This window comes from Diabrotica undecimpunctata, unplaced genomic scaffold (genome assembly GCF_040954645.1).
Source record: "Diabrotica undecimpunctata isolate CICGRU unplaced genomic scaffold, icDiaUnde3 ctg00000782.1, whole genome shotgun sequence".
NCBI lineage: Eukaryota > Metazoa > Arthropoda > Insecta > Coleoptera > Chrysomelidae > Diabrotica > Diabrotica undecimpunctata.
In genome coordinates, this window is record NW_027311999.1 from 73421 (window position 1) to 99740 (window position 26320).

A 26320-nucleotide genomic window follows, 5' to 3' on the forward strand; every position below is an offset into this window, starting at 1 on the left:
TGCTAAGCACTCTTTTTCATTTATATGATATTTTCTTTCGGCTGGTCGAAGTTTAGTGGAAGCGTAAGCAATTATCTTCCGTTCTTCGGTCGAGCCTTGAAATAGGACAGCCCCCATACCATATTCGGAGGCATCAGTCTGCAGGCTAAATGGCTGGTTCATGTCAGGTCGCTCTAGGTGAAGATCTCCAGATAGGGCTGTTTTCAATGTGTTGAAAGCTGTCTCGGCTTCTGGCGTCCATTTGAAATATTTCTTTTTCGATGTTAAGTCAGTCAAAGGAGTGATAATGACTGCGAAGTTTGGAACAAAATCTCGGAGCCAATTTGCTGTCCCAATAAAACTTCTCAGTTGTTTGACAGATTTGGGTCGCTGAAAACCTTGGATTTTCTCACAATGTTTTTCCAAGGGTTGAGTATCTGTGTCGGTTACTTTGTGGCCCAAGTACTCTAACGTGTTGGTAGCAAACCGACATTTCTTCAACGAAACCCAGAGTCCATGTGTTCTGAGTCGCTCTAGGACGAGGTGGAGATGCTTCTGATGATCTTCCCAGGAGTTGGAATAAATGATTATATCATCCATATAGACTTTTACAAATTCGTCTATGAAACCAGCGAAAACTGATGTAACCAATTTTTGGAAGGCTGCAGGTCCATTTTTGAGTCCGAATGGCATAACTACGAACTCATAAGACGATCCGTCGGGTAGACTGAATGCTGTCAGCGGAATCGAATCTTTGTGTAGTGGTATTTGCCAAAAACCACTCTTCAAATCTAATGTCGAAAATATTCTCGCCGTTCCTAGCTCTTTAATTGCATCGTGGATTGGCGGTAGGGCGGAGACCTCGTCGATTGTTATCTTGTTGATTTTACGATAATCAACACAAAATCGAGGCGTGCCATCCTTCTTCTTGACGATCACCACTGGGCTGTTATAGGGTGATCGACTTGGTCGGATGACACCTGCTGCAAGCATCTCCTGGACTTCATCGAACATTATTTTCTTCTTAGCTGGAGAACATTTAAATGGCTTCGTATTGATCGGCCGTGTGTCTGTCAGCTTGATTTCCATCACCGTGTCTCGGGTAGTGGGTTGTTTAAGTTTATCGTCGAAGACGTCTTCGTACTCCTGCAGGAGTTCCCTTACGGTTGGGACTGCAAATTGTGGAGCTTGGTCATCTTGGAGTTGAGTCTTTGAGTTGCATTGTTTGGCTGAATGCGACTTCCAGTAGAGGACTTTTCGTGATTCTTTTCCCACGTGTAGACATTTTCGGTTAATGTCTATTAGTACCTCTTCTTTTTGGAGCCATGGCATACCCAGAATTAGATCTTGGTTCAGATCTTTGACAATGGCACATCTCGTTGTGGACTGGAAACTTCCAAAATCGATCGTGACTTCGACTGTACCCTGACTATGTGTAGTGGTGTGTTTGCAAGCCAACTGGACCATTCTCCGCCTTTTATGAATATCTGCCGCTTGAACCAAGTCAGGATTGATATAATTCATCGATGCACCGGTATCGATGAGGACCTGGGCTTTCTTTGAATTGATGTTCACATCGATTCGTGGCAGATTTGAAACTTTCATGGCGTTGATTGGATTAAGTTGGGGCACCGCATCTGGAGAGAGGCTTAGTGGGTGCCCCTCTCGTCGTTTCCCTGGTTGTTAGGTTGTTGTCGGGGTTTCGGCGTTGGTTTCTGAGTTGGATTTCTATTTCTCCAATCATCTATAGTCTCAGAAGTTCTCGGTTGCCTCTGTGAAAATTGTCCCCTGGCTTGATTCTGGTTTGATTGTTTTGCGGCTTTTGGCGGGTCGGGTTGTCGATTTGCACGTCGTGAAATGTTCTCGTCTGCTTCCAATTCTTCGCAGATTCGCCTCAGGTCTTCTTCAGTTCTCGGCATGTTGTTGCGAAGACTTTTTCTGATTTCTGGGCGAATTAGGTTGGCAATGGCCCTGCACCGTTCTTCTTCGTCGATATGTGGTAATAATCGTCGAAAAAGAGCCATCTTGGTTGAAATAAATTCGGCTATTGGCTGATATTTTTGGTAATGTCCGTATAACTTGGACATTAGTGATGATCTCTTCGTTGTGTTGTCGAAGTGATCGATCAGCCTGTTTAAAAATGATTCGTAGTTTAGACCAGTCGTGAATTGGCTCTGTGCCCATTGAGCTGCCTCTCCTATTAGTGATTTTTCTAGGATGTAGGCTATCCAGTGTTTGGTATCGATGTTCATATTGCTCATGTGGTCTATTATGTCATCTACGAATTGTTGTGGATTTTCGGTATCATCGCCGGAGTATTGAGGTGGTGCAGGGGTCCATTTTGGTTGTGGGATCTCGATCTTTTTCTCCTGGGCTTCAGATTTGGGTTGTACCAGTGTTAAAGCTGTGACTGCTTGTATCAGCGTGGACAATACTGTAGCCAGGTCTGGGGTGTGGGTATCTTCTATGTGTTGGGCGCCATGTCGTACGGCCGTAGCGTCCTCCTGGTTTTCAGGAGTTTCTGGACGATCTACGACCGCCGCTCTTGAAGAGGATCTCAAGTTTCGAGAGTCCATCTTCGTATTTAAGGAGTTTATTAGGATATCGGCCGTTACGGGCAAGAAGATCCGCCGAACCTCTGTGGTAGGTGAGGGGACACCGGCAATCAGAATTCTCTAACCGTTCGAGCTTTCTTACAGATAAAATGTTCTTACATGAATTATATATATGTTAGAATTCTGATGCATGGTGTATACCTCAAGTTCCACAGAGATGTCGGCCTTCTCACGTCGTGGAGCCGTGTTCCCTCTCCTCGAGAGAGGTACGAGAATGCCGGTCGTGTCGACCCTTCCTGCTGCCAGTCGCTTCGTATAGCTACCTTTTCGCTAACAGTATTTGATATAGTTACTATTTGCGTAAGGTTTCGGAGACGAAACGTTATTGCAGCTCAACCTGATCGGAAAAGCAATTACAAGTCCCCGTCGGGGCTTTTATTCGCTCTTTACCGTGACAGGCCCAAATAACGCTGTGGTCAGTTCGACACGATGTGAGGTAGTTCTAAGACCAATGTCTTTTCTATCTCAGTAAGTCGTGTTCTACTGTCAGGAAGCGTTTTGCAGTCGACACGCCGGTTCTCGTATTCTCGATGATTTAACTTCTAAGTTGAATAACCATTATTAAGTATTTCTTCAATTCAGGACGTCTTCGACGATAACAGGATAGCGGTAATAATTAAAACTCAAAGGTAGCTTGGTAGCGCACCGAACCAACAAGGTCTTACGGGGCTAGTAGAGTATGTGCGACTGGACCCCGATCGGAAGATGTGCTGTTCTTTTATACACATCGTGTTTGAGAAAATTCAGCACACTTCCGCCGAGAGGCCAATGACAGCGCAGTTAATAACGAGCACTGTGATTGGCCGGCCAAAGTAACAATCTTTGTCGTGATTGGTTACCTTGGCGACAATGTAATGAATTTTTAATAAAACGCATCAGAAATAAATGACCATAGCTGATACGGAAATAAAGGCAGTATTATAATATATATTATAATACTATACTCTATACAAAGAACAAAGAAACTGTTACTAGCAACAGAAATGGACTTCTGGAGAAGAGCAGCAGGAAAATCAAGAAGAGATCGGATACCAAATGAGAGAATACGTGAAATGATGGGAGTCAAGCATACAATAGTTGATGACAAAAACAAAACAGTTAATATGGTACGGCCATGTACAGAGAATGCCAGATGACAGGATTCCAAAACAGATTTTGACGTGGACACCACAAGGGAGAAGGCAAAGAGGAAGGCCGAGAAAAAGCTGGAGAGAGGGAATTGAAAAAGAACTAGAGGAAAGAGAAATCCCTCCAGACCTATGGCTGAATAGAGAAGAATGGCGGTTAGGAGTCGGAAGGCGTCGGAGAATGCTGTAAACCGATAGTAGTAGTATTATAATATATATTAATAAATTGGAAGATAAGAAAATCCCACAACTTCTTTATAAGATATCATGTAAGTTTTACTTACAATAAAATCTTATTTAGCATTAAAAGATTTTGTTTAGATGTTTTAAAAACACGGTGAAAAACACAATATGAAGGTTTTATTCTTTATTTTAGGTTTGGAAGAATAGAAAAAAAATTTACATTTGCCAGAAATTCTTCTTATCCATATTTAGTGTCAGTCAGAGACCCGTAAATACTATTGCTCGAAAAATGCAATCTGGCAGTGGTATTATTGAGAACCGTGGAGGAGACAAACGGTCTTTCAAGAATGTTGAAAAATGTGAAGCTGTTAAAAAATTTATAGCCAGTTTGAAAGGACATTACGGGCGTGCTAAATCTCGGCGCATTTATCTATCATCTGAAAATAATATAACTATTGTATGGAATCTGTACAATAAAAGTACTGCTGAGAATTTGAAAGTAAATTACAAGTATTTTAGTAGGATCTTTAATAGTCATTTTAATATTGTATTTGGAAGCCCTGCTACTGACGTATGTGGTTTTTGTGTCAGGACCCAAACTTCTATTAGCCTTTGTAAAGACAAAACTGCTGTTGAAGGCGTAACTCCCACTGCTGTAGGCTCTGTCAGGATAGGTGAGGTAGGTCCAAGGGGTCATGTCGCTTCAATCTCTTCGCTTGTTGGTTGTTGAGAAGATTGTGTGCCAGGGTATTAGGATGCACCCGCAACCTGTTTTGATATTGTTCAGAAGTTTTTTTGCACTCTTCAGAGACTGTTAGTACGTGAAGATCTCTATGTATTGCATCATTCTGGATATACCAAGGTGCATTAGCGATTGTTCTCAGAGTTTTGGATTGGAATCTTTGTATTATCATAATATTAGATTTGCTAGCTGAACCCCAGAGCTGTGAGCCATATGTCCAAATGGGTTTTATTATTGTTTTGTATATCAGCAGCTTGTTGTCAATCGATAGGTGAGAGTTTTTTCCCAACATCCAGTTAAGTTTTCTGTATAAAATTCCTAATTGAAGCCTTTTCGTCCATATATGTTTGGTCCAAGTTAGACGTTTGTCAAGGTGAATACCTAAGTTTTTTACGTCATGCTTTTGGGGCAAAGGATGTCCATTGAGGTTAACTTGTGGACATGTACCTCTTCTTAGAGTGAATGTAATTTGTGTAGATTTTGAGGGGTTTACTCTAATTCTCCAGAGTTTAAGCCATTCATTTGTTTTGTTCAGATGTAGTTGCAGTCTCTCTGATGCTATTATTGGGTTGCTATGAGAGGCCAAGAAAGCAGTATCATCTGCGAATGTTGCAAGCGTTAGGTTATTGCTTATTGGCAAGTCAGCCGTATATATCAGGTACAGAATCGGTCCGAGCACACTACCCTGAGGTACACCAGATAGGATGGGGTAGAGTTTTGTATAGGCTTCACTATATTTTACCAGATATCTCCTTTCTGTAAGGTATGATTGAAGCAGTTTAAAGTAAGGGTAAGGTAAATTTTTCTTTAATTTGTACAGAAGTCCTGTATGCCACACCTTGTCAAAAGCTTGAGAGGCGTCTAAAAAGGCTGCAGTATAATATTGCTTGTTCTCGAGACTACTTCTTATTGTTGTGTATAGTCTGTGAACTTGTTCTATTGTACCATGTTGGTTACGAAAACCGAATTGATGGTCAGGTATGAGACACTTTTCGTCCAATATTGGTTTGATTTTTCGTAGTAGAAGTTTTTCGAAGACCTTAGAGATGACTGGGAGTAGACTAATCGGTCGGTATGACTTGACATCTTTTGGATCTTTACCAGGTTTTTGAATGAGTATAATCTGTGCCACTTTCCATTGCAGAGGGAAGTAATGCAGACTAAGCATAGCATTGAAGATCATAGTGATTATTCTGTAACAGTCATTGGTTAGTTCCTGGAGGATCTTACCCGTTATGAGGTCGAATCCCGGAGCCTTATTGGGTTGTATCTCATTCTTTATTATCTGTTTTACTTCTTTAATATTAAACTTGGTGATTGGTAGATCCATTTGATATGGAGCCTCAAGAAAAGAATTAAATGGTTCTTCTTGTTCTAATGGCACTACTCTGTTAAATGGACTAAATACTGTAGAAAGATGTTCAGCGAATGTCTCAGATTTTTCTGTGTCTGTTCTTGCCCATTTACCTTTGACATTTTTTAGAGGAGGTATGGCGTCTTGTGGACCTTTTACCTTTCTCGTCGCCTTCCATAGAGAATAATTGGTGTCTTTGGACGGAGTCAAATTTTCTAAGTAAGTTTGGATCCCCCTGTTTTTCTCTTCTTTTAATAGATTTTTAAGTCTTCTGGTAATTCTGTTTAAATTTTGTTTGTCAATAGGAGCGTGTGTGTTTTGCCACTTTTTTCTAAGTTTTCTTTTCTCATCGATCAGGTTTTTTGCACTTTGCGAACAGTTTATGCTTTCCTTCCATGTTGTTTGTTCAGGAGTAGAAATCCAACCTGCCTTTTGTATGGAGGTAGTAAGTTGTTGTACCGCATTTTCAATTTGTAATTCTGTTTTAAGTGGCAAGTTCGTTGGTATTTGTTCTGCTAGTGCGCTTCGGAATATTTTCCAATTTGTTTGATTATTGGTTAGGACTGGAAGCTTATTTCTGAGTATGATTTTGGAGTCTAGGTCAATTAGAATGGGAGAATGATCTGAAGAGAGGTCCCAGCATGATTCTATTGCTAAATAGTTTATTCTATAGCTATAAGAGATACCTTTAATCACACAGAAGTCTAAGAGATCTGGTGTTTTATTTGGATCTGTAGGCCAATAAGTTGGTTCTCCTGTAGATATGTGTTGTAGGTTGTTTCCTGTTATTGACTTCAGCAGTTGTCTACCCCTTGTTGTAATTACCCTAGAGCCCCAGTGATGATGTTTACAGTTAAAGTCTCCTCCTGCTATGAATTTGTGTCCAAGAGAACTGAAATAGGTGCTAAAGTTGTTTTCGTTGATTGGTTGACCAGGAGGACAGTAGACCGCAGATAAGGTAAGGTTGCCTAGCCAGTCTTCGATGACAATGCTAGTTGATTGCAGGTACTTTTCGCTGAGCTTATTTAACTCATGGTGTTTTATATTAGATTTGATAATAATAGCTGTGCCACCGTGTGCCTTGTCATTTGGATGTTTTGTGTAGTGGACAATGTATTTTGGAATTTTGATATAGTTTTTGTCTGTTAGATGAGCTTCTGATACAAGCATAACATCAATTTTCTTCTCGTCGAGGAAAATTTTTATTTCTTGGATGTGGTTCGTTAGGCCATTTGAGTTCCAGACGGCTATTTTAAGTCTGTGTTGCATTAGTGCATTTTGGAAATCATAGACATAAGAAGATTAAGCATAGTGTCCATTCTCTCTACTAGTTTTGTCATCAGGTTTTCAAGGTTGGCGATTTTCGTTGAATGGTTTGAGCCGACATTAGTTTGTTGATTTGTGATTTCATCCGCTTGACTATTTTCTGAAGTTTTTTGAGCGTAAGAAACACCAGGGGTTACTCTTTGACTATTGGTTTCATGGGTGTCTGTTCTGTGGGTCTCTTGATTCTTTCTGAGTTGGGGGAATTTTTCTTTTTGTATTTGTTTTTATACGCTGCAGCCCTTATAGTTGGCCGGATGGTTTCCCATACAAAGTACACATTTTACGTTATTGCTGCGTTCTTTTCGTGGACAGTGTAAGGTAAGATGATTACTTGCACACTTTACGCATCTTGGAGGCATATGGCAGAATTTTTGTGTGTGACCGTAGCGTTGACATTTGGTACATTGGGGAACCTGACGTTTGGGATATGGTGGTTCGAAGGACACAATCATGTTCTGGAGTGCTCTCACATCATATATGTCTTTATTATTTGGCTTAGTTTTTAATTCTATATAAAAGAGCGGAAGCGCTATTTTGGATCCATTCTTATATATATTAGCTATGTTGGTTACTTCGTGTCCCATTAATCCTAGCTCATGTACTAAAGTGTCTTTATCTGCTGTCTGATGCATATTACGAAGTAATATGCATCAGACGGTGCTATCATACGGTAGACAAAACTGAAATAGAGAAACTAAGAACTTCTCTACGTGTACATAAAATACGGGCCAAACAATTTTTTAAACTAATAAAGGAAAAACCGGAACACACTGTTTCCTACTGTTTTGACCTTCAGCAGGTTCAAGTCTTACCGAAAGTGACAATTCAAGATGCATTTTACGCCCAGCAGTTGCCTTTTGATTGTTTTTGTGTAACCGACGTGGATATTAAAAAGCCAGTTTTCTACAGCTGGATGGAACATCAAGCAAAAAGGGGATCTGCAGAAACAAGTTCTGCTCTACGTGATTTTCTTAATAAATCTGAATTTGGATCAGGTATAAAATAAAAATGCACACATGATGCATATGCTCATGCTATGGTTATACAGAGATGCACCACAAAATATTAAATTTGTGGTTCTTATTTTTCCGGTACGCGGGGTTCATATTTGCCAGCGGACCGTGTTTTCGGGCAAATAGAAAAAGTTACACGATCCTACAGTACAATAAAAACCCCTACACAATATTATGACATTTACTCCAAGAAGGGAGAAGTTAAACAACTTGGTAGAGACTGGACTGTTTATGATATAAAAACTGTGTTAACCTGTTTAAAAAATATTGAAGGAATCAGTGCAGCCAAACGAATTATTATTAAGAGATCACAAAACAACAATATTTTGCTTAAGACCGAACTATTCTACAGAAATGATGGTCCATCCAAAAAATTCCAAACATTATTGAAATGTGGAAAGAAGCTTTCGACTTTACACTTACCTGCTGTAGAACTCCAAAACAAAATTAAAATAAAAAAACTCCAGAGCCTCTCGAAACTATTAGTGGAACTGTCAGGGGTGAATTGGGTCAACGATCCTGAGCTAACATGGTTACAACCAATTCTTTCTGACACTGGTGAGAAAAATGACAATCAAGTTAACCTTGGTGAAACTGAGGATGATGACGTTATCGAAGGAGCTGAGTACTGTGATTGCAATGATGATGACCATGGGGACCTTTATGATATGTAAAATGCCATTATTGTTCCATTCATTTTTAAACATTATTTTGTATTTAAAAATAAAATACTATTTTTATGAAGCTACTTGAGTTTTTTTTACATCTTTACTACCAAAAGTCTGTCATACCGCTTGGTGTAGACAATCAAAATGCGTTTTGTTCAACAGTTTTTTCAAGTTTTTTGGAATATTATCAATACTAAATTTTTAGCATATAGGTATAATATTTAAATGATTTTTCATCCATATTTTAGGTATATCAGTTTTTCGTTCAAGTTCTTGTCAAACGCATAGCAGTTTTTCTCTATTTGCCAAAATTACAAAAAATGGACAAAATGCATATAGAAAGTCTGCTCCTCAATTGTTCTTGTGTTTTCTCATCCATTTTAGATAATAAGTGTAAAAGACGAGCGTAAATAATCTCGACAGACTACACGAAATAAACAACAACCTTACTCGACAGCGAGTACGCGATCACTGTCGTGTTAGATTTTATCCAACGTGCACCGCGCAGTCCGCACCTCCCACTCCAACCCATTGTTTCGCTTTAAAATGCGATATATCCAAAGCATCACCAGGCATATCTAGAAGCTTTAAATCATAACTACCCGAAAATCAAAAATATAAGGGTAAATTCGAATTTGTTAGATTTTTTCTAACATCGACAGTGATCGCGGGTTAAACTAATGTAAATTATTCTATTAAAACAAAAACATATAATGAAATCGTAGGCTTCCACGGCCAGAGTCAGAATTATAGTTTATTCGTCTTCCGGGTTTGGACCGTGTCATTTGTGAGTGACCCAAAAGTGGGTTCATCTCGACGTTTCGCTACAATTGTATGTAGCTTCTTCAGGAGAACAAAAAAGAAAGAAAAAAAAAGAAGAAGAAAAAGACAAGAAGATGGCACATAATATCAATCGAGAGGAAGGATACTACTTGTCTCCCATCTGGAATCCCAGTCTAGAGCCGCCGTCCGGTCCCGCTACCACGATGCAGCCACATGATTGGCCAGCGCGCGCTTCTTGACGTTCGCGCCACGGAGTGTGCCGATACGTCCCGACACGACAGGTCACCGCGACTATAAATAGAGCGGTAGCGGAGTAACCGTCGGATTCACTCCCTGCCTCTCGACGCGTTAGTGTTCTGAGCTGTTGGACGTGAATCCCTGTCCTGGCATTTGGTTTTCACCTCTGGCTGCGTTGAGTAGTTGAGTTACTGTGACCAAATGCCCATCTTGGTAGTTAGTATTCGCCTCTGGTTGCGTTGAGTAACTGAGTTACCGTTGCTAACTACCCATCTTCTTGTCTTTTTCTTCTTCTTTTTTTCTTTCTTTTTTGTTCTCCTGAAGAAGCTACATACAATTGTAGCGAAACGTCGAGATGAACCCACTTTTGGGTCACTCACAAATGACACGGTCCAAACCCGGAAGACGAATAAACTACAAAAACATATACTTAAAGTAGAAACATACTATATTAAAATACAAGCTACTGATTGTCTTTCCATGTATTATGGGCTATCATTTTTTTGGATGGTATGAATTTTAAGCAACCGCCATTCTTTTTAACTCCTGCTTTGGTTGCCAAAATAGCCTTTGCTGTTGAAGAGTTTAATAAATTCCGTTTGTAACTTTTTATGTAAAACAAATTATGCAAAACAAAAAGTAGCTGTAGCGTTTTTTTTTTAATTCGGAAATAAAAAAGCATTAGGATCATTTTTTAAATTAAATATTTGAGACCAATATTGCTCACAGTCATCTGAATTTAAATTTAATTTTTCAAAGTCTAATAGAGCGTGTTTTCTCCATTCATTATCTAACTCCTGAATATTGACATATTCTTTTAAAATAGGGAATTGATTAGTTACACATTGTAATGATTTTATTTCAAAGCTTTGTGCAATTTTGGGATCCAATATTGAAATTATTTTATATATAGGGTCGTTAAAGGTGAATCGATTTTTAATATTAATAACTAACTCTATATAGAATTCTAAAATACATTTAAAAAACTATCAAATTCTTTTTGGTTCAAATTTGGCTTATTTTTTAATTCTTTCAAGCTTTCTGTTGCAGCTACTCCTGTATAAATATCATGTAAACTAACAAAATTTGTAGGGTTTTCATGGTTAAGTCTAAATATGTCGTTGGTTCTTTTTATTACAGACATCTTTATAAAATTGGAACATAGCGTTCTCAACAGAGTTTCAGTTTGTGGCTGAACCTTACAAAGAAGTGGTTTTTCTGACTGAAAGAGTAAATTGAAGTCTGTCATTAGTCCTAAAGAATATGATATAAACTCTAAATATACCGGTGTGAACAAATTTGACATGGTTTCTAACATTGTTTCTGTTGTAATTGACGGGTCTTCAAATACATACTCTGTCAAATATGCTCTAAGTGGCTCATATTGCTCAAGTACTCTATCGACACATTCTCATAGATAACCATCTTGTTATGACTGGAGAGAGTATCTTGTGAATTTTCACTTGAAAAAAATTTTGGAACTCTATAAATTTGTGTCTCCTCAAAGCACTCCTATTAAAATGACTGCCTATGTTCCGTAGCAGATCTTTCACATGCCTAGGTAATTTTAAACATGCTTTTGATGTAGCTAAATGTGCCATATGACATGAGCATCTAATGCATACTATGTGTGGAAATTCTTCTTTTAACTTGGAAAATACAGAGTTAAACTCTCCAACCATAACATTGGTAGTATCCGATGAAAACCCTACAAAATTAGTTAGTGGAATATTCTTTGAAGTTAAATAGTTCTTTAGAATACCATATAAATCACTAGCTGTTGATCCATGAGCCTCGACAAGATCAAAAAATTGTGTATTGGTTGAATTATTTTCATAAATTACACAGGTTTACAAAAAAAATATTTTTTAAAATTGTTTGGAATTTCATAACTGATTTTTATGTATTTTTCAGCGCTGATTGCAAAAATGCAATCCATTTTTTTCTATCACGTAAGGTTTTCTCACAAAAAAGCAATTACTTTTTGGTATAATAACAAAATTTTAGCAATTTTTCAAATTTTTTCTTAAAGGATTTTATTTCATGTATAATACATGTTATAAACTACATATCTAGTACACTTACATTTCTCTTTAAGCTCATAAGTCCTTATAGAAACGCTTTTGCTTTCCGTCGAAGCTTCTTTTATTGCTTTTCCGGCTGTGTACTCGTTGAGGGTCATCTCGTTTTAGCATCCAGCAGTAGTCCGCTATCTATCATGGTGACGTTCCATCTTCCTTGATGCCTTCTTTCCATTTCCTTGATATCTTGGTGGAATCTTTCACCCTGCTCTTCACTTACATCACCAAGGTTTGCAAGGAAGTAGTCTAGATGTGAATGGAGGAAATGAACTTTAATGCTCATGTTACATCCCAGCTTCTTAAAGTTGTCGAGCATGTCTGCGACGATTGTCTTGTAGTTAGGATCTTTTTTGTTTCCTAGGAAACCGGTAACAACTAGTTTAAAAGATGTCCATGCTGCTTTTTCGTTTGTTTCCATTTTGTCCATAAAATTAGGATCTCTCATCAGTTTTCTAATGTCTGGTCCGACAAAGACTCCTTCCCTTAGTTTTGCCTCGGATAAACCAGGAAACTGTCCACAAAGATACTTGAAACACTCCCCTTCTTTTGGCAACGCCTTTACAAATTGTTTCATTAACTCCAACTTAATGTGGAGTGGTGGTAGTAATACCTTTTTGGGATCCACAAGGCGTTTCCTCTCAACATTTTTAACCCCTCACCTGTAAGGTTTTTCTCAAGGGCCAAACTTTTTTAATGTAGTGTTGCTTTCTGTCTCTACTGTCCCATTCACAGAGAAAGCAAGGCAACTTTGTATAACCACTTTGTTGACCAAGCAGCATTGAGATCACTTTCAAATCACCACATAGTGTCCATTTATGGTCTGAATAGCAGAGTTTGTTTAAAACCAGTTCGAGGTTTTCATATGGAGAATGGAACGGGATCGGTTGTGCCAGGATCGTAGCCATCACTGTCTTCTTCACTTTCACCTAGCTGAGCCAATGGCTCGTGGTCATCTAAAATACCATCCAAAGAAACTGGAGAGGGTATTGGTACTTCAGGTCCATGAGGAACAGGGCGAATGGCTGATTTGATGTTAGGGTAAGAAATATCCTTTTTGTTTTTCAAATTGAAACCTTGAACATTGCAAGAACAAAAATAGCAGTCATCACTATGGTTTTTGGGCTCCCTCCAAACCATTGGTATTCCAAAACGAAATGACTGCTTTTTACCTTGAAACCATTGTCTCAGTTCTTCAACACACACTGAACAAACTTTGTGTGGGGCCCAAGACTTGTCTTGATCACCCAACTTTATACCAAAATAGGCAAAATATACCTTTTCAACAAAATCGGAAATGTTTCTTTGTTGCTTTTGAACTGTATAGTTACCACAAATGTAGCAGAAGCAATCTGGTGAGTTGATACATCCTCTGGTAGCCATTTTTCATAAAACAACTTCACACCACAAGAAAACAATCTGTTTAGGCTGATGCTTTGAATTTATGTTCTTTGTAGTTCGACAAAAAAATCACTGAAATCACTTTATTGCCAACTATCCGTGTGTCACGAGATATCATTTAATACTACTGTCACAATCACTACTACAAATCACTAGTAACCACAGCACGTGAACAGCACAGAGTGAAGAGATACTGTGAACTGAAGAACAGGTAGCAGAAGCTCACTGCTTGGTGATGGAGAGGGGGATGGGCACTGTGGCAGGCACTGACATAAAAGATGCTCAGTGAGTCAGTAAGTGGATGGCGAGGGAGGGGAGGCAATGGACAAGTACCGACATGAAAATAATGCTGGTTTCTCCTAATCAACTCTTTATTTTACATACAACTTGTATAGTAAAAAAACAGCTAACTAACTGAAAATACCTTAAAGTATTTTTTATACTTATTAAAAGTACCATGGGCTTAATAAACAGTTCATAAAGATCCAAAAAACAAAAATTCAAACTCACTAGAGTACGGAACTATGTATAAAAATATCGAAAAAAAGCTAAAAATAGACAAGCAGTTTGTGGAATAACTGTACGTGATGGAATGTTTTCACTATTTTTCCCAAAATTAGCGTTGAAAATACTATAAAAATCACTTATTCAATTTTAAACAATTTTTATGTCACAGACCTGTGTTATAGTAGTGAATGCACATTGCTTTTTTACTGAAATATCAGTAGTTTCATCCATAACCAAAGAAAAAAAACATCATGGCTCCCTTAATTTAATATATAGTTCTTCAAGAAAATTATACCCCAAGTTATTGCAAATAATTGACTTAGCTTTGGTTCGTTTTAAGTGTAATTGTTTAGAAATTTTCGAGTCATAACATATATTTTGAATTAAAGGAGTTAGGGTGTCTACTAATAGAAATGGCAGGTTATTGCTTGCCAACAAGGCACATAACTTTAACTCTGCCGTTTTTACAGCTACATCACCAGCATTTGGTTTATACAATTCAGTGAGTTTAGTATTGCTCGCCACTTTTGTCCAATTTAATTTATGCCTTTCACTTATTGAATGTTTTAATAATACACTTTTATGAGCTACAATATCACAATCACATACCTTGCAATAGGCGTACTCATTACCCTCAGATGATGGTTGTTTTATTGATTTTTCAAACCAATTCTTAAACTGGGTACACTTTTCCAAGAGCTGTTAAAAGTCTTCTTTTTTACACTCTTTGAGGCTTTCTCTATTTTTATTTTCTTTTTTGCTGGTGTTGTAGGATCATTCTAAAAATATAATCATAATTTAGATGGTGTGAATCAATAAAATATTAGTCAATACAAATGAATGGGTGATTGGAAAAAGGATAACATTCCTGCGAATGTTATCCTTTTTCCAATCAAAATCAAAAACGTAAGTAAAACAAAATAAAAAAGGGCATTTATAAAGAACTAATTTTTATTTCAGAAATAAACTTGAAACAAATGACATTTACATTATTTTCAGTCTTCTGGGTCACTGTTCTCTCTATTTGTTGTAGGATTTGTGAGTATATTGTCATAGAAGGTCCTGTAGTCTTCTGGTATATAATGTATTATTTTGGAAACATCTTGTAACTTCTTGGAGTTGATAGGAAGTTTGCCATTGTATGCTTTTGTGATGGGAAGGTTTACATTATCTTGTTTCTTTATATTAAAAAGACCATAGGTGAAACCATCAATGAGTTCAGACGCCTTGATATAGCCTTTTATTGTTTGGGTATATGTTAAATGTCTGTATTTGCTTATGGTAAATGACTGCTTTTTTTCAACATCTTTGACAGTCTTTTTAAAATATTCTGGCCACCAGCCTTTGAAATCCAGTATATCGGTATTTGTTAGCCGTTTTACTTGGAACTTATTATTGTTCTTTTTCTTAGAAGACGCAATAAGTTCATTATATTGATCAGGAGAATAAATCCTATCAAATTTTTTTAACACTTTGGCTACTGGCTATAAATTTGAAGTTTTTTGTCAGAAACTGAAACTATATTTTGCTAAAATTCACAATATTTAATACTAAAAACATGTAAATATCAACATTTAGGTATTTTTTTGAAAAAAAATCATGTGTAAGGGCCATGTCAAAAAATGGTACACACAGTTTGTGGCAGAAATAAATGCGTAATTATCTTCTTAGAAACTATGTGTACCATTTTTGGATACAATGTTCATTTTTTTGCTTGACAGTAATGAGTGTCAAAAAAGCAGTTGGTACACAAAAACTTATCACTGCATGTTAGACAAGATGTTTAACACGTTTTGTTTCTTTTATAGCAAAGTTACGTCCATTTCTAGCACTATTATTTTTATAACATCTTGTACAACGACCTCTCTGTTCCACTTCGGAAAGTTTGTGATTTCTTTCTTGGTTAACACGACGATCATCCAAATTTTTCATCTGAATATTTCGACTACGAAAAATTTCTGAGGCGATTTCTTCTCTAAATTTAGTGATCTTATCTTTTTGTTTGTTATACCCTCGTATGCAGTATGTGCATTTATAATAGATGTTTTAACCGTTCAAAGTTCAATTGAAACTTTCCTATACCACTTAATACCCCTACGCACTGCTGATGAATATGATGCTTTTTGATCAGAGACGTCTATAAATGTTTTCTCATTATTATACTGCACGATTGTGGAAGGCTTTCTCACGACACCCCTTTTTGTTGGCACGTCCACTATTTCAGGTACAGACTCCGTAGTGAGAAACATGACATCTCTTTTGTCTTTCCATTTTCCAATTATGATTTTACTGTTACTCTGTCTCATGACTAATTCACCCCTTTTTAATTTAGCCTCACTTACTACTTTTGGATTATGCTTCCTGTGTTTTCTCAGTGTGCCTATTAAATGTGTATCTTTGTACAGAAGTTCGTGTGCTAAATTCACGCTAGTGTAATAATTATCTGTGCACAAAACGCGACCTGAATGTAAAAGTGGTTCCATAGGCTGTAGCACCACTTTTGTACCAATTGGCTTTTCATTAGGTGTTTGCTCTTTTGCTGTATAAATTTTAAAATTGTATGTGTAACCTTTCACTCCACATAGTTTAAATAATTTCACACCGTATTTGTGACGCTTCCCCGGTATATATTAGCGAAAGCTCAGTCGTCCTCGAAAAGGAATCATCGTCTCATCTATACACACATTCTTGTCAGGAGTATATGCTGATTGGAACTTCTGGATTAACAAATTTTGCAAGGGAAGGAATTTTTTGAGCCTATCATCTGAGGCAATTTCGTTGTTTGAGAAGTGCAAATTGGACAAAAGAAGCTCAAACCTTATCCTGGACATGTGAACAAATTTTCCAATTTCATTTTTGTACAGCATATTGGTGCTAAAATAATCTTTCAAAGTGGGTTTACGATCCAAACCCATCCATATTAGAAGACATAATAAAACAAAAATTTCGGATTGATTTGTGTTTCTCCATTGTCCCAATAATGCTGTTTTTGTTAATGTTTCATTTGTAATTCCTGATACTATTTTCTGTTCAGCATATCTGTTGGTTTCCTCGGCAATAAGTGATAAGATATCGTTGTCAATAAATAATTTATAAAAATGAATTGGATGATCTCCTTCCCTATGTGCAAAAAAACATTGGGAGAATCCTGAATTTTCCGTGAAAGTAAATGTGTTCAAATTAACTACAAAATTATAAACTCAAAACTATAAAAGTGAATACTAAGTTATATATTACCTGCACAATTATTCCAAATGACATTATAATTAGGATTATTTAAAAAAATATCAGGTTCAGAATCGTTGTTGAGAGATTCTAGATCAGATTCGAATTCTAACTCTTGCCCATCACTGTTAATTTCTAAATTAGAGGAAGAAGAACACGAATCTTGATCATTTGGATCATCTATATCCATAGCATCATCATCATCATCTTCACTAATAAACTCATACTCTATTTCACTCATATTCTCGGCTATTTCACGTAGTTCAGCATCACTTAATTTTTTATTTGACATTTTAAGTACTAATTTTAGAACCGTAAACACACAAGACTAATATTGCACAAACAACAAGTTTCTGCAAGTCAGAAAATGGCCATAATATGCCATCTGCTGAAGGAGTCTCAAACTGCTCCGCCATAATTTTAAAAAATCGGTCATAGTACAGCCAGAATTTAGCAGTAAACTGTAGGAACCTAGATACGCATTTAAAACCATCAGAACTGTATTCACCAAATGTACACACAGCTTGAAACATTACCATTTCATGTGACCAAATTTGGTACACGCAGTTTCTGGTAAACATCAACTGTGTACCAGAAATGGTACACACAGTAGCCAAAGTGTTAAAGAGCGCTTAATAACTGAGAAGTTTCTGTCACAATGCAAAAAACGATGGCCTCGGATTGGAAAATATTGATGGATTTCTTGAAATTTACCATTCATGGTCAGTGCAGTAAACAACCTGGTTAAAGTGTGATTACGATTTTGTCCTGCACATGCATTACCAAAGACATGCAAGATTTTTACTTCTTCAGGGATATGTTCAGTTAAGAAGTCCAAAACCGACGTACTGACTTCATTGGGGTCTCGCTGAGCAGTCATCATGAGAGTAGCATTCGTAGACATTCAGGGATTCGATGTGGACGGATGGTTTGTTCCCAAAGAACTTACCATTGAAATAGGTTTTAAACGAAGTCATTACATCTTTTTGCCTCAGAAACCATTTAATGCGCTAAGTAATGGGGATAGGAAGACTGCCTCATACGTGGAGAAAAAACTGCTTGGAATTCGATACTCTGATGGGCAAGTAGAATTGTCCAAAATCAATGAAATACTAGAAACCAAGTTGTTGTATGCAGCAGGTTACATCTACGTTCGAGGAGAACAAAAAGCAGAATATTTGGATAAGAAACGTCACATTTTTGAGTTTTTCCCATTATTATTGATGTTTGCAAGTTTGATGGTACGCCTCGTGCTACTGGAAACGTTGGCCCTACTGCAAACCCATGTCATGCCGCTGGATTATTTTCATGTACCGAAAGAAATGTGGATCGTCTACGTCACTGGTTTGCCAATAACATAATACCATTGTAATTTTTGTATATGTATAAATAAATATATTAGAAATTAAACGTTTTTTTATTTAAAACATCTTTATTGATTGAGTCTTATATTACATGAAGATTCAAATTTTCTTCTTACAATTTCAAAAATAATTTTTAAAATTAAGATAAATACAGATGCTAATATTACACAGGACATTGTAAAGACATTATCTATTTCACTTTTCATATACTCGCTGGTGTTGTTGCTGCTGACACACTTGGTGTTGTTGCTGCTGACAAACATGGTATTGGTTGAATACGTCTTAATGGATATGTAGCTGGTGGCAGTTTTCTACAGGCCCAGGTGTCTTGCTGCTGCTGCTGCTGTAGATTCAACTCTTTGGGTTTCCACGTTTTGTTGTCAAAATGCAGGCTATCTAATTGTCTTGTAATATGTTTAAAATCCTCATATGATTTAATGTCTTTCTTTAACCGATCAAGTTTTCTTTGAAATTCTATTACTCTATGTATGTACTCGATGGGATTCATATTACTACTAAATATGTTCTACGTAGAATGTCACGTTTTATATATGTCAAGCGACATCTTGACTAACACATAACTGTGACGTTCTGCGTCGAATGTCACGTCCTGCGTTGAATGTCACGTGGCATTTCACGTTCTACGTCGAATGTCACGTCCTGCGTCGAATGTCACGTCATTTCACGTGACATTTCACGTTCTGCATCGAATGTCACGTTCTACGTCGGATGTCACGTTCTCTTAGGCACTGTACGGAAAAGAAGAAGAAGAAGAATGTTCATACTGATCGTTGACATGGCTTCTGTGTGTTACTAACGCTTTCATTTGACACCTCATACGTCAAAATCATGCCAATAGCAACGAAGATACGTTCTAGCGCCCATTTGGCAATGCTGCCATCTTTGTTTTTTCAAAGTTAAAGTATTCCCCGTCTCCTCCCCGTTCCAACGAGCCCTCGTACGTCACGATCGGACCAATAGAAACAAATATATGACGTAAAGACACGGCACATACTGCGTTCAACCCCATTTTTCATCCCCTTTCCAACGAGCCCTCGTACGTCATCCTACGTTAAGCCGTTTGGAACTTACGACCGGGGTTGCGATTTTAGGGGTTGCGATTTAGGGGATGGCCCCAGACATACATATCTTATCTACTCTTATCTTTTTATGGTTTCCGTGTTTTCCTCTTCTATCTACATCAATACCTTACCAGATTCACATACACTTTGTTTTTTGAGTACAGTCTGAATAGTTCTATTGTTAATTGCTAAAGTTGCCATAAAATATGTTTTGCAAACCCTTATGTTTTGCCCAGAAATTATAAAGGTAAATGCATTATTCGGTTTTCTTGGATTCGCAACATTACTGTATTTATATTTTGGATTTATTTGTGTAATATTTGATGCTATATATTCTCTTTGCTTTCCAAGATCTCCAAGCCTATAAAATTCTGAAAAAATGAGTTCTCGTTGTTCAGCAGAAATTTTGTCACAGCATTTAAGCCTACATTTTTGACCACATGGTGGTAGAATGAATCTTCGTGGCCTTTCTTTTTTTACTCTTAATAGTGTACCATTTTCATTTTTCTGTATTTGAGTAGAAATATAAGATTCTCCCTTGTTTCTTAAATTTTTTGATTGGTTCTTTTGCCATAATTCGGGTCTTATCTTTCTTTTTTTTTTCCAATTTTCTCAGTTTGAGTTTCAGCCGACATTTTCTTTCTCATTGACGGATTCTCATCTTGGTCTACTTCTATTTCTGCTTCAGAATCGGAAGATTCACGGGTCTCCTGATATAAGGGATCGCGCACGCTATCATCGGATCCATATGGATCATTTTGTGAGTCTTCATCGGAGTAATCTAAAACAATAATGTTCCATTAAATCTATACTCAAAATGATGTTTGATTATGTCACCTTCAATTCTATTAGCAGCATTGGAGTCATTTTCATTAATCTCAGATGAGCTTGATGAAGATGAAGATAAGCTTGATGATAGATTCTCTACAACATAAAAAATATTTATTTTATATAGAAATTCATAAGTATGTAAAATAAAATTACACAAATGTATTATGTGACTACCTATGCATGTTAGTTTGTTCCCTGCTGTAGATATTTCTGCATTATGAACTATTGCACTATCCTCATCAGATACCATTGCCCTATCGTGCTTTGATGACAAAGTTACATTTTCTAAAAAAAGAATAGTTTTAGCGCTATATATAAACAAATTAGAGTTGTTTCCCTTACTATTTTCAGTACCAAGAAGAGGAGAAATATTCGATACATTTTTAAGCACCTCGGTGGATAGTTTGTGATTTGGGTTCTCTTCATTAATTGGATTTCCAGAAGTACTCGCACCAACAAAATTAACCATTTGGTTAGGATGACAATAAAGTGTGGCATCGTTGCTAAATAGATTCATAGATTCATCAGTAGTTGTAGTAGTTATACACTCAGTTTCCTTGGGTATCTCGGATGTAGTATTTTGAGAGATATTAAAATTTTCGTTACAACTAATATCAATCTTTAACATACGCAATATGTGTGTACTTCGACCAGATGTTGACATGGTTTTATATTTTTACGGTATTCCTGAAATGGTAATAATTGAGTAAATTATTGATAGAATAAAAACATCACGGAAATTGACACATAAACATAAATAACTCACTTTTCTAAATTGTGGTAAAATATAATTTTATTATTATTATTATAAGAAATAATTAATTTCTCAATACTAACGAAAGTAAAACATTTTTAAGTGAGAGAAAAACGTATTACTCAAAACATTCTGCCAAATAATTATACAATAATTTTTTTCTTAGCAAAACATACTCTGTTCTAACTAACTAACATTCATGATATTTTTATATGGATTAGGATTACTATTAAAAATGAATCTAAAATAATACAAATACAAAAACTAAAATCTGCAGATTATAGATACATTTAGACTTAAACCACAATTTAACTCAAATTTCTCGAGAAGACTGTTCCAAGCCACAATGTTACTTTATTCAAAAAACAATTTAATTCAAATTTCTCGAGAAGACTGTTACAAGTCACAATGTTACTTTATTCTTAATAAAATCTATAACAGCTAAGAGTTACATTTAAATATAAAACTTTTTTTACAATCAATACTACTAAATATTCAACTTACCTCGATATACAATAGTTTTATATCAACTTACAACACTTTTCTAGAAATAGCACAGTCACTTGAAATGTTTTAAACCGAAATGTAATGGTGTTTCTAAGAAGCGGCGATCATCCCAACTGAACATTCGGTAACAGACTGAGTTGTAACACTCTCGTTCAGAGCAGTCGGTCAAAACCACTGACGTTACCATGTTGCATGTCGCAATCTGGCGTACAAATTTTGAACTACAGTTGTAATCATTTTTCTCAGAAAAGTATACCACTTTTTCGGTTTATTACTGCATAAATCTCGAAAACGGAGAATTTTGAGTTGTAACATTCTTCTTCAGCATGGTCGATATGTTTACGTTATCCAAAAATATCCATATCTTGTCGAGGTAATTGAGCTGATAGTCCAAATCTTAAAAAAACATTTTTAAATTTATGTGGGTGACATATATTGGTGGAACTGAATACATCAAAATTTATTTATTATTTCAATAATACCTGCAGCATCAAGGGGTAGTGTTACTAGGGGTAGTATGTAGGTCTGCATACTGTTTGCAACTGTTCCATTTAAAACTTGAGTAGCTAACTTCACTTTCATTTTTTGAAAGTTTGTTGGTTGAATATGCGCGTCGGTAGTTATTTCTAGGTGTTTTTTTGTAAATGTGGAGGATCAAAAAAATAAATAAGCTTAAGCAGTGACATTTAATTTTCTGGAAAGCTTATAGCTATAAAGCTATAAAGTTTGACCCTAAATCAGTTGGTACACCGTGACCATGTAAACCAGATTCTGATATTTTGGTAACACATTCAGTGAGAACTTTAGTGAAGTCGTTCGCGTCACAGGTTGAATTAAAAAAATAAGCAATTAGCTTTTTCCAATTCTGAAACAGCCCTCTTTCCATAATAACTGTAAAGTTTTATGCAACTACAGACTGATTTTTTTTCTTTCTCCATGTTTTGGAATCCAACAATTTCATCATAACTAAAATAAAAATAAAGATTTGGCTTAAGCACAGCTTCATTCATCAATGCATATAATACAATGTTTATCCAATTCTGACATAGTCTTAACTTTAAACTGAATAGCATTAAATGCAGAGGTATGTGTTAATCCAGGTTTACAAACAATGTTTCCAGTCATTTCTTCCAAACAACGTTTAGTTGGTAAATAAATAATTTTTTTCAAAAAGTTTTGGATTCAAAACGTATAATGTGAAAGCGAATTTTTTATAATTTTAAAATTATAATTTTTTAAACTGTTCTAATTCTTGTTTTGAGTCGTTTTGTTTTTTTATGTTTTTGTATTTAAAAGATTCCATTTTAAAAACCTTATTTAACATTTCAGTTTAAACCTGGTCCGACTCTAATTTACTTTCTTTTAACCTGGATAAAACAGTAGCATTGTCCTATTAAGGAGCTGTTCAACTCATTAACAGCCAGGTCAGTACCGCTGATTCTGTAAAATTTCTTGGTATTTTTTGAAACAGCAACCTTAAATGGTCCCTTCATATTGATTTGTTAAGTAAGAAGGCCTCAGCCTGCTATGCAATAAGATCTGTTTCGAAGGCGATCAATTTAGAATCTTCCAAAATTGCATATTTTTCTTTCTTCGAGTCTCATCTTCGATGTGGTCTTCCTTTTGGGGGTTCTGGTACTCTGCCCAATCCGTTGATATTATTAAATAAAAAAAAGTAATGAGGTATCTGTTTGGCCTCAGAAGAACAACACATTGCCGAGTCTAGTTCAAACATCACGGGATTTTAACACTTCCTTCTTTATATATTTTAGAAACTGTTTGCTTAGTTCTTAAATACCTACATGTCTTTCCAGTAAGACCTTATGACTACTAAACGAAAATTCAACCTTTGATGTTTATTTACCGATGCCGTTCACAGTTAGTAAACGAATCTATATTATATTCTGCAAAAAAACTGTACAACGATCTCCCTTTACGACATAAATCTGCAACATCGTTCCCGAAGTTTCGTAAAATGACAAAAGCCTATCTATTTGAAAGACCATTTTATTCAGTAGAAGAGGTTCTTAATTAATAACTAAGAAATTACAATATCTTTATATACAGTTCCATGGTTCTTTACCCGTGCGTCATCATTACCCAAAGTAGCTTAAACTTATTAGTTCCTACGGTTGATTGTGCAATTTGTTATTGTCTTTTTTCTCTGAGTCTTTGTAAGCTTCGTTCATAAAATTGTAAAATTTTCAATGACAATAAAGCATATATTTCTATTCTATTCCCATCCGGGTTGTTATATCCTTTAGCAAATCTAAAATAATGTGTTTGACTATCACATTAATAGAAGCCTTCTCTCAAGAGTGACTGAAATAAAAGATTTGGGAGGGTTCTTTGGCAGTTCTTTGTCATTTATCCCGGACATCAACAATTTGTTGAATAAAGCATACTGTATTCTAGGTTATATCACAAGAAACTCTCGAGATCTGTTGGTTCCCAAGTAGACTTTTATGTCTTACTTTCATCAGTAACATCCTGCTGTCTTATGCTTCTACAGTATGGTCACCATACTATTTTAACCATATGTACACCCTTAAAAAAATTCAAAAAAGTTTCTCCCGATTTGTGCTTTAGATTAAACTTAAAGAACATGTCCTTGATGGAACGAAGGTCAAGGCTAAATATCACTTCCTTACAAGATTATGATTTTATCTATACATTACTTGCCCATATCACTAACTGTTCTGATAATAAGTTAACACTAATTCTATAAAGCATTATCACACTATCTATGCAAATTCTCTCCTATGAACAGAATTCAGATACCAGGAAATGACTTTAGTGAATTTTATAATTTGGTGGATATAAAATCTGTAAGCACTATTTGACTGATAATGTGATCAAAGATGTGACACCTTTAACGTGGAGTATTCATTTCATTTTCATAAGATTTTCATTAAAATTGTATTGATTCAATTTAATCATTAGTTCAACAATATTTACATTATTTAACACTTAGTTTTAGTATTTTTGTTATAGTTAGGTAAAAATTAGGACATCCGGTAAATAAGTAAATATAGGTCAAACAGGCAACAGTGTTAATGTTTTCAAATAAAATTTATTTAAAAAATAAGTGATAGTGAGTAAAGTACCCACTACCATTTATTTGAAAACATCCACCTATATTTTAGAAGTGTGTATAAGTCATACAGTCTATCTTAAAATAAATGAATGATTTTTTGTTTTTATAACTTATCCCTAATGCTTTCTAAAATGGCAATTTTCTTTTTAGTAAGTTCATTGTGCTCCCTTAAAGCCCTACTAATTTCTTGCAAAGTTTCTATTTTTGTGGCGTCCATCGGTAAGGCCTTTTCTCTACATCTGTAGAGATGGTACCCTACTCCTCTTCAATATTCTATTTGATTCTGAAGAGGTTGATCCTTCCTCAGCTCCTGGACTGCAACTCCTCTTAAGTGGTACAGAACATGAGGGTGCCTCTACTTTACCCAAAGTAAATGAAGAAATGGTCTTGGGCAGATGAATAGTTTTATCTCCTGAGTATATCTCATCAAATTCATTGAAATATTCCCAGGAGATTCTACTCGGCCCAGTGGATTTTGCATTATCCTTAATGTTTGTATATGTTTTTTTTTTCCTCTACTTTTAACCGATCATATCTTCACTTACTTCGTGGCCATATTGAGAAAATGAATGTTTGATTTGACCCCACAAATTTTTCTTTTTTATTTTGGGGTCCCTAAAATTCTCCTTCCTTGCCATGTACTCACTTATTAGGAGTTGCTTTGCCTCTTTATTCCACACAAATTCCTTACCTAAAATTGTCCTCCGGAGGCGTGTCAGCCGGGAGCTGACAGCCGAGCCGGACGCATCCAGGAATTTGGATATCGGTCAAAATACTTGGGAATTCCAAGTTTGGCCAAATCCAAATTTCTAATTGATTCGATGCAGGGAAATTCCACTTTCGCTACGTAAAACAAAGGATTTGTTTTACATAAAAGCAGGTAGATTTTCTCTCATCGATCAGTCGAGCTTGCCTCTTCTACTGTTGACCTAGTCGGTGCTATTATTGTTCCAACTAAGTTATTGTTTTATTTCTGATTTTCTGTATACCTTTTTATTTTAGCATTATTGTATATTCAGACCTTTTCAGGTTAGGATATTACATTGATCCATATTTGTTCATGTACTGATTGTTTATTTTTCTTGTATTTTGTGTCTAAGTTGTTCTTCCGTAAGTTAAGAACACTTAGAAATATTTATCTTGCTTTTTCTATTTTATATTTTGATTTGTACTTTGTCTAAGTAGTTCTTTCCGGTAAGTCAAAGAACTCTTAGAAATATTTTCATAATCATTGTTGCATTATTATTTCCGATATTTTATCTAAGATATTTTCTTTCTTAAGTTAAGAAAATACTTAATACATTTGTTTCTTTCATTTTCTATTTTATGCTAAGTTGTTTCTTCCGTAAGTCAAGAAACACTTATAAATATTTGTGCATTTATTTTACTATATTTGATTCTCTTGTTTATTTTCTGTTCTAAGTTGTTTCTTCCGTAAGTCAAGAAA

At 35.9% G+C, this 26320-nt stretch overlaps 1 protein-coding gene across 1 annotated transcript; it reads right to left on the bottom strand.

The window, feature by feature from the left end:
- Positions 1-19515: 19515 nt before the first annotated feature.
- Positions 19516-20875, bottom strand: LOC140431434 (uncharacterized). Its single transcript, XM_072519362.1, has 3 exons — positions 20690-20875; positions 20522-20608; positions 19516-20465 (listed from the first exon to the last, which is right to left on the bottom strand). Exons 1-3 carry the CDS (start codon positions 20763-20765, stop codon positions 20269-20271), a joined length of 360 nt encoding a protein of 119 aa, XP_072375463.1. The 5' UTR covers positions 20766-20875; the 3' UTR covers positions 19516-20268.
- Positions 20876-26320: the final 5445 nt, after the last annotated feature.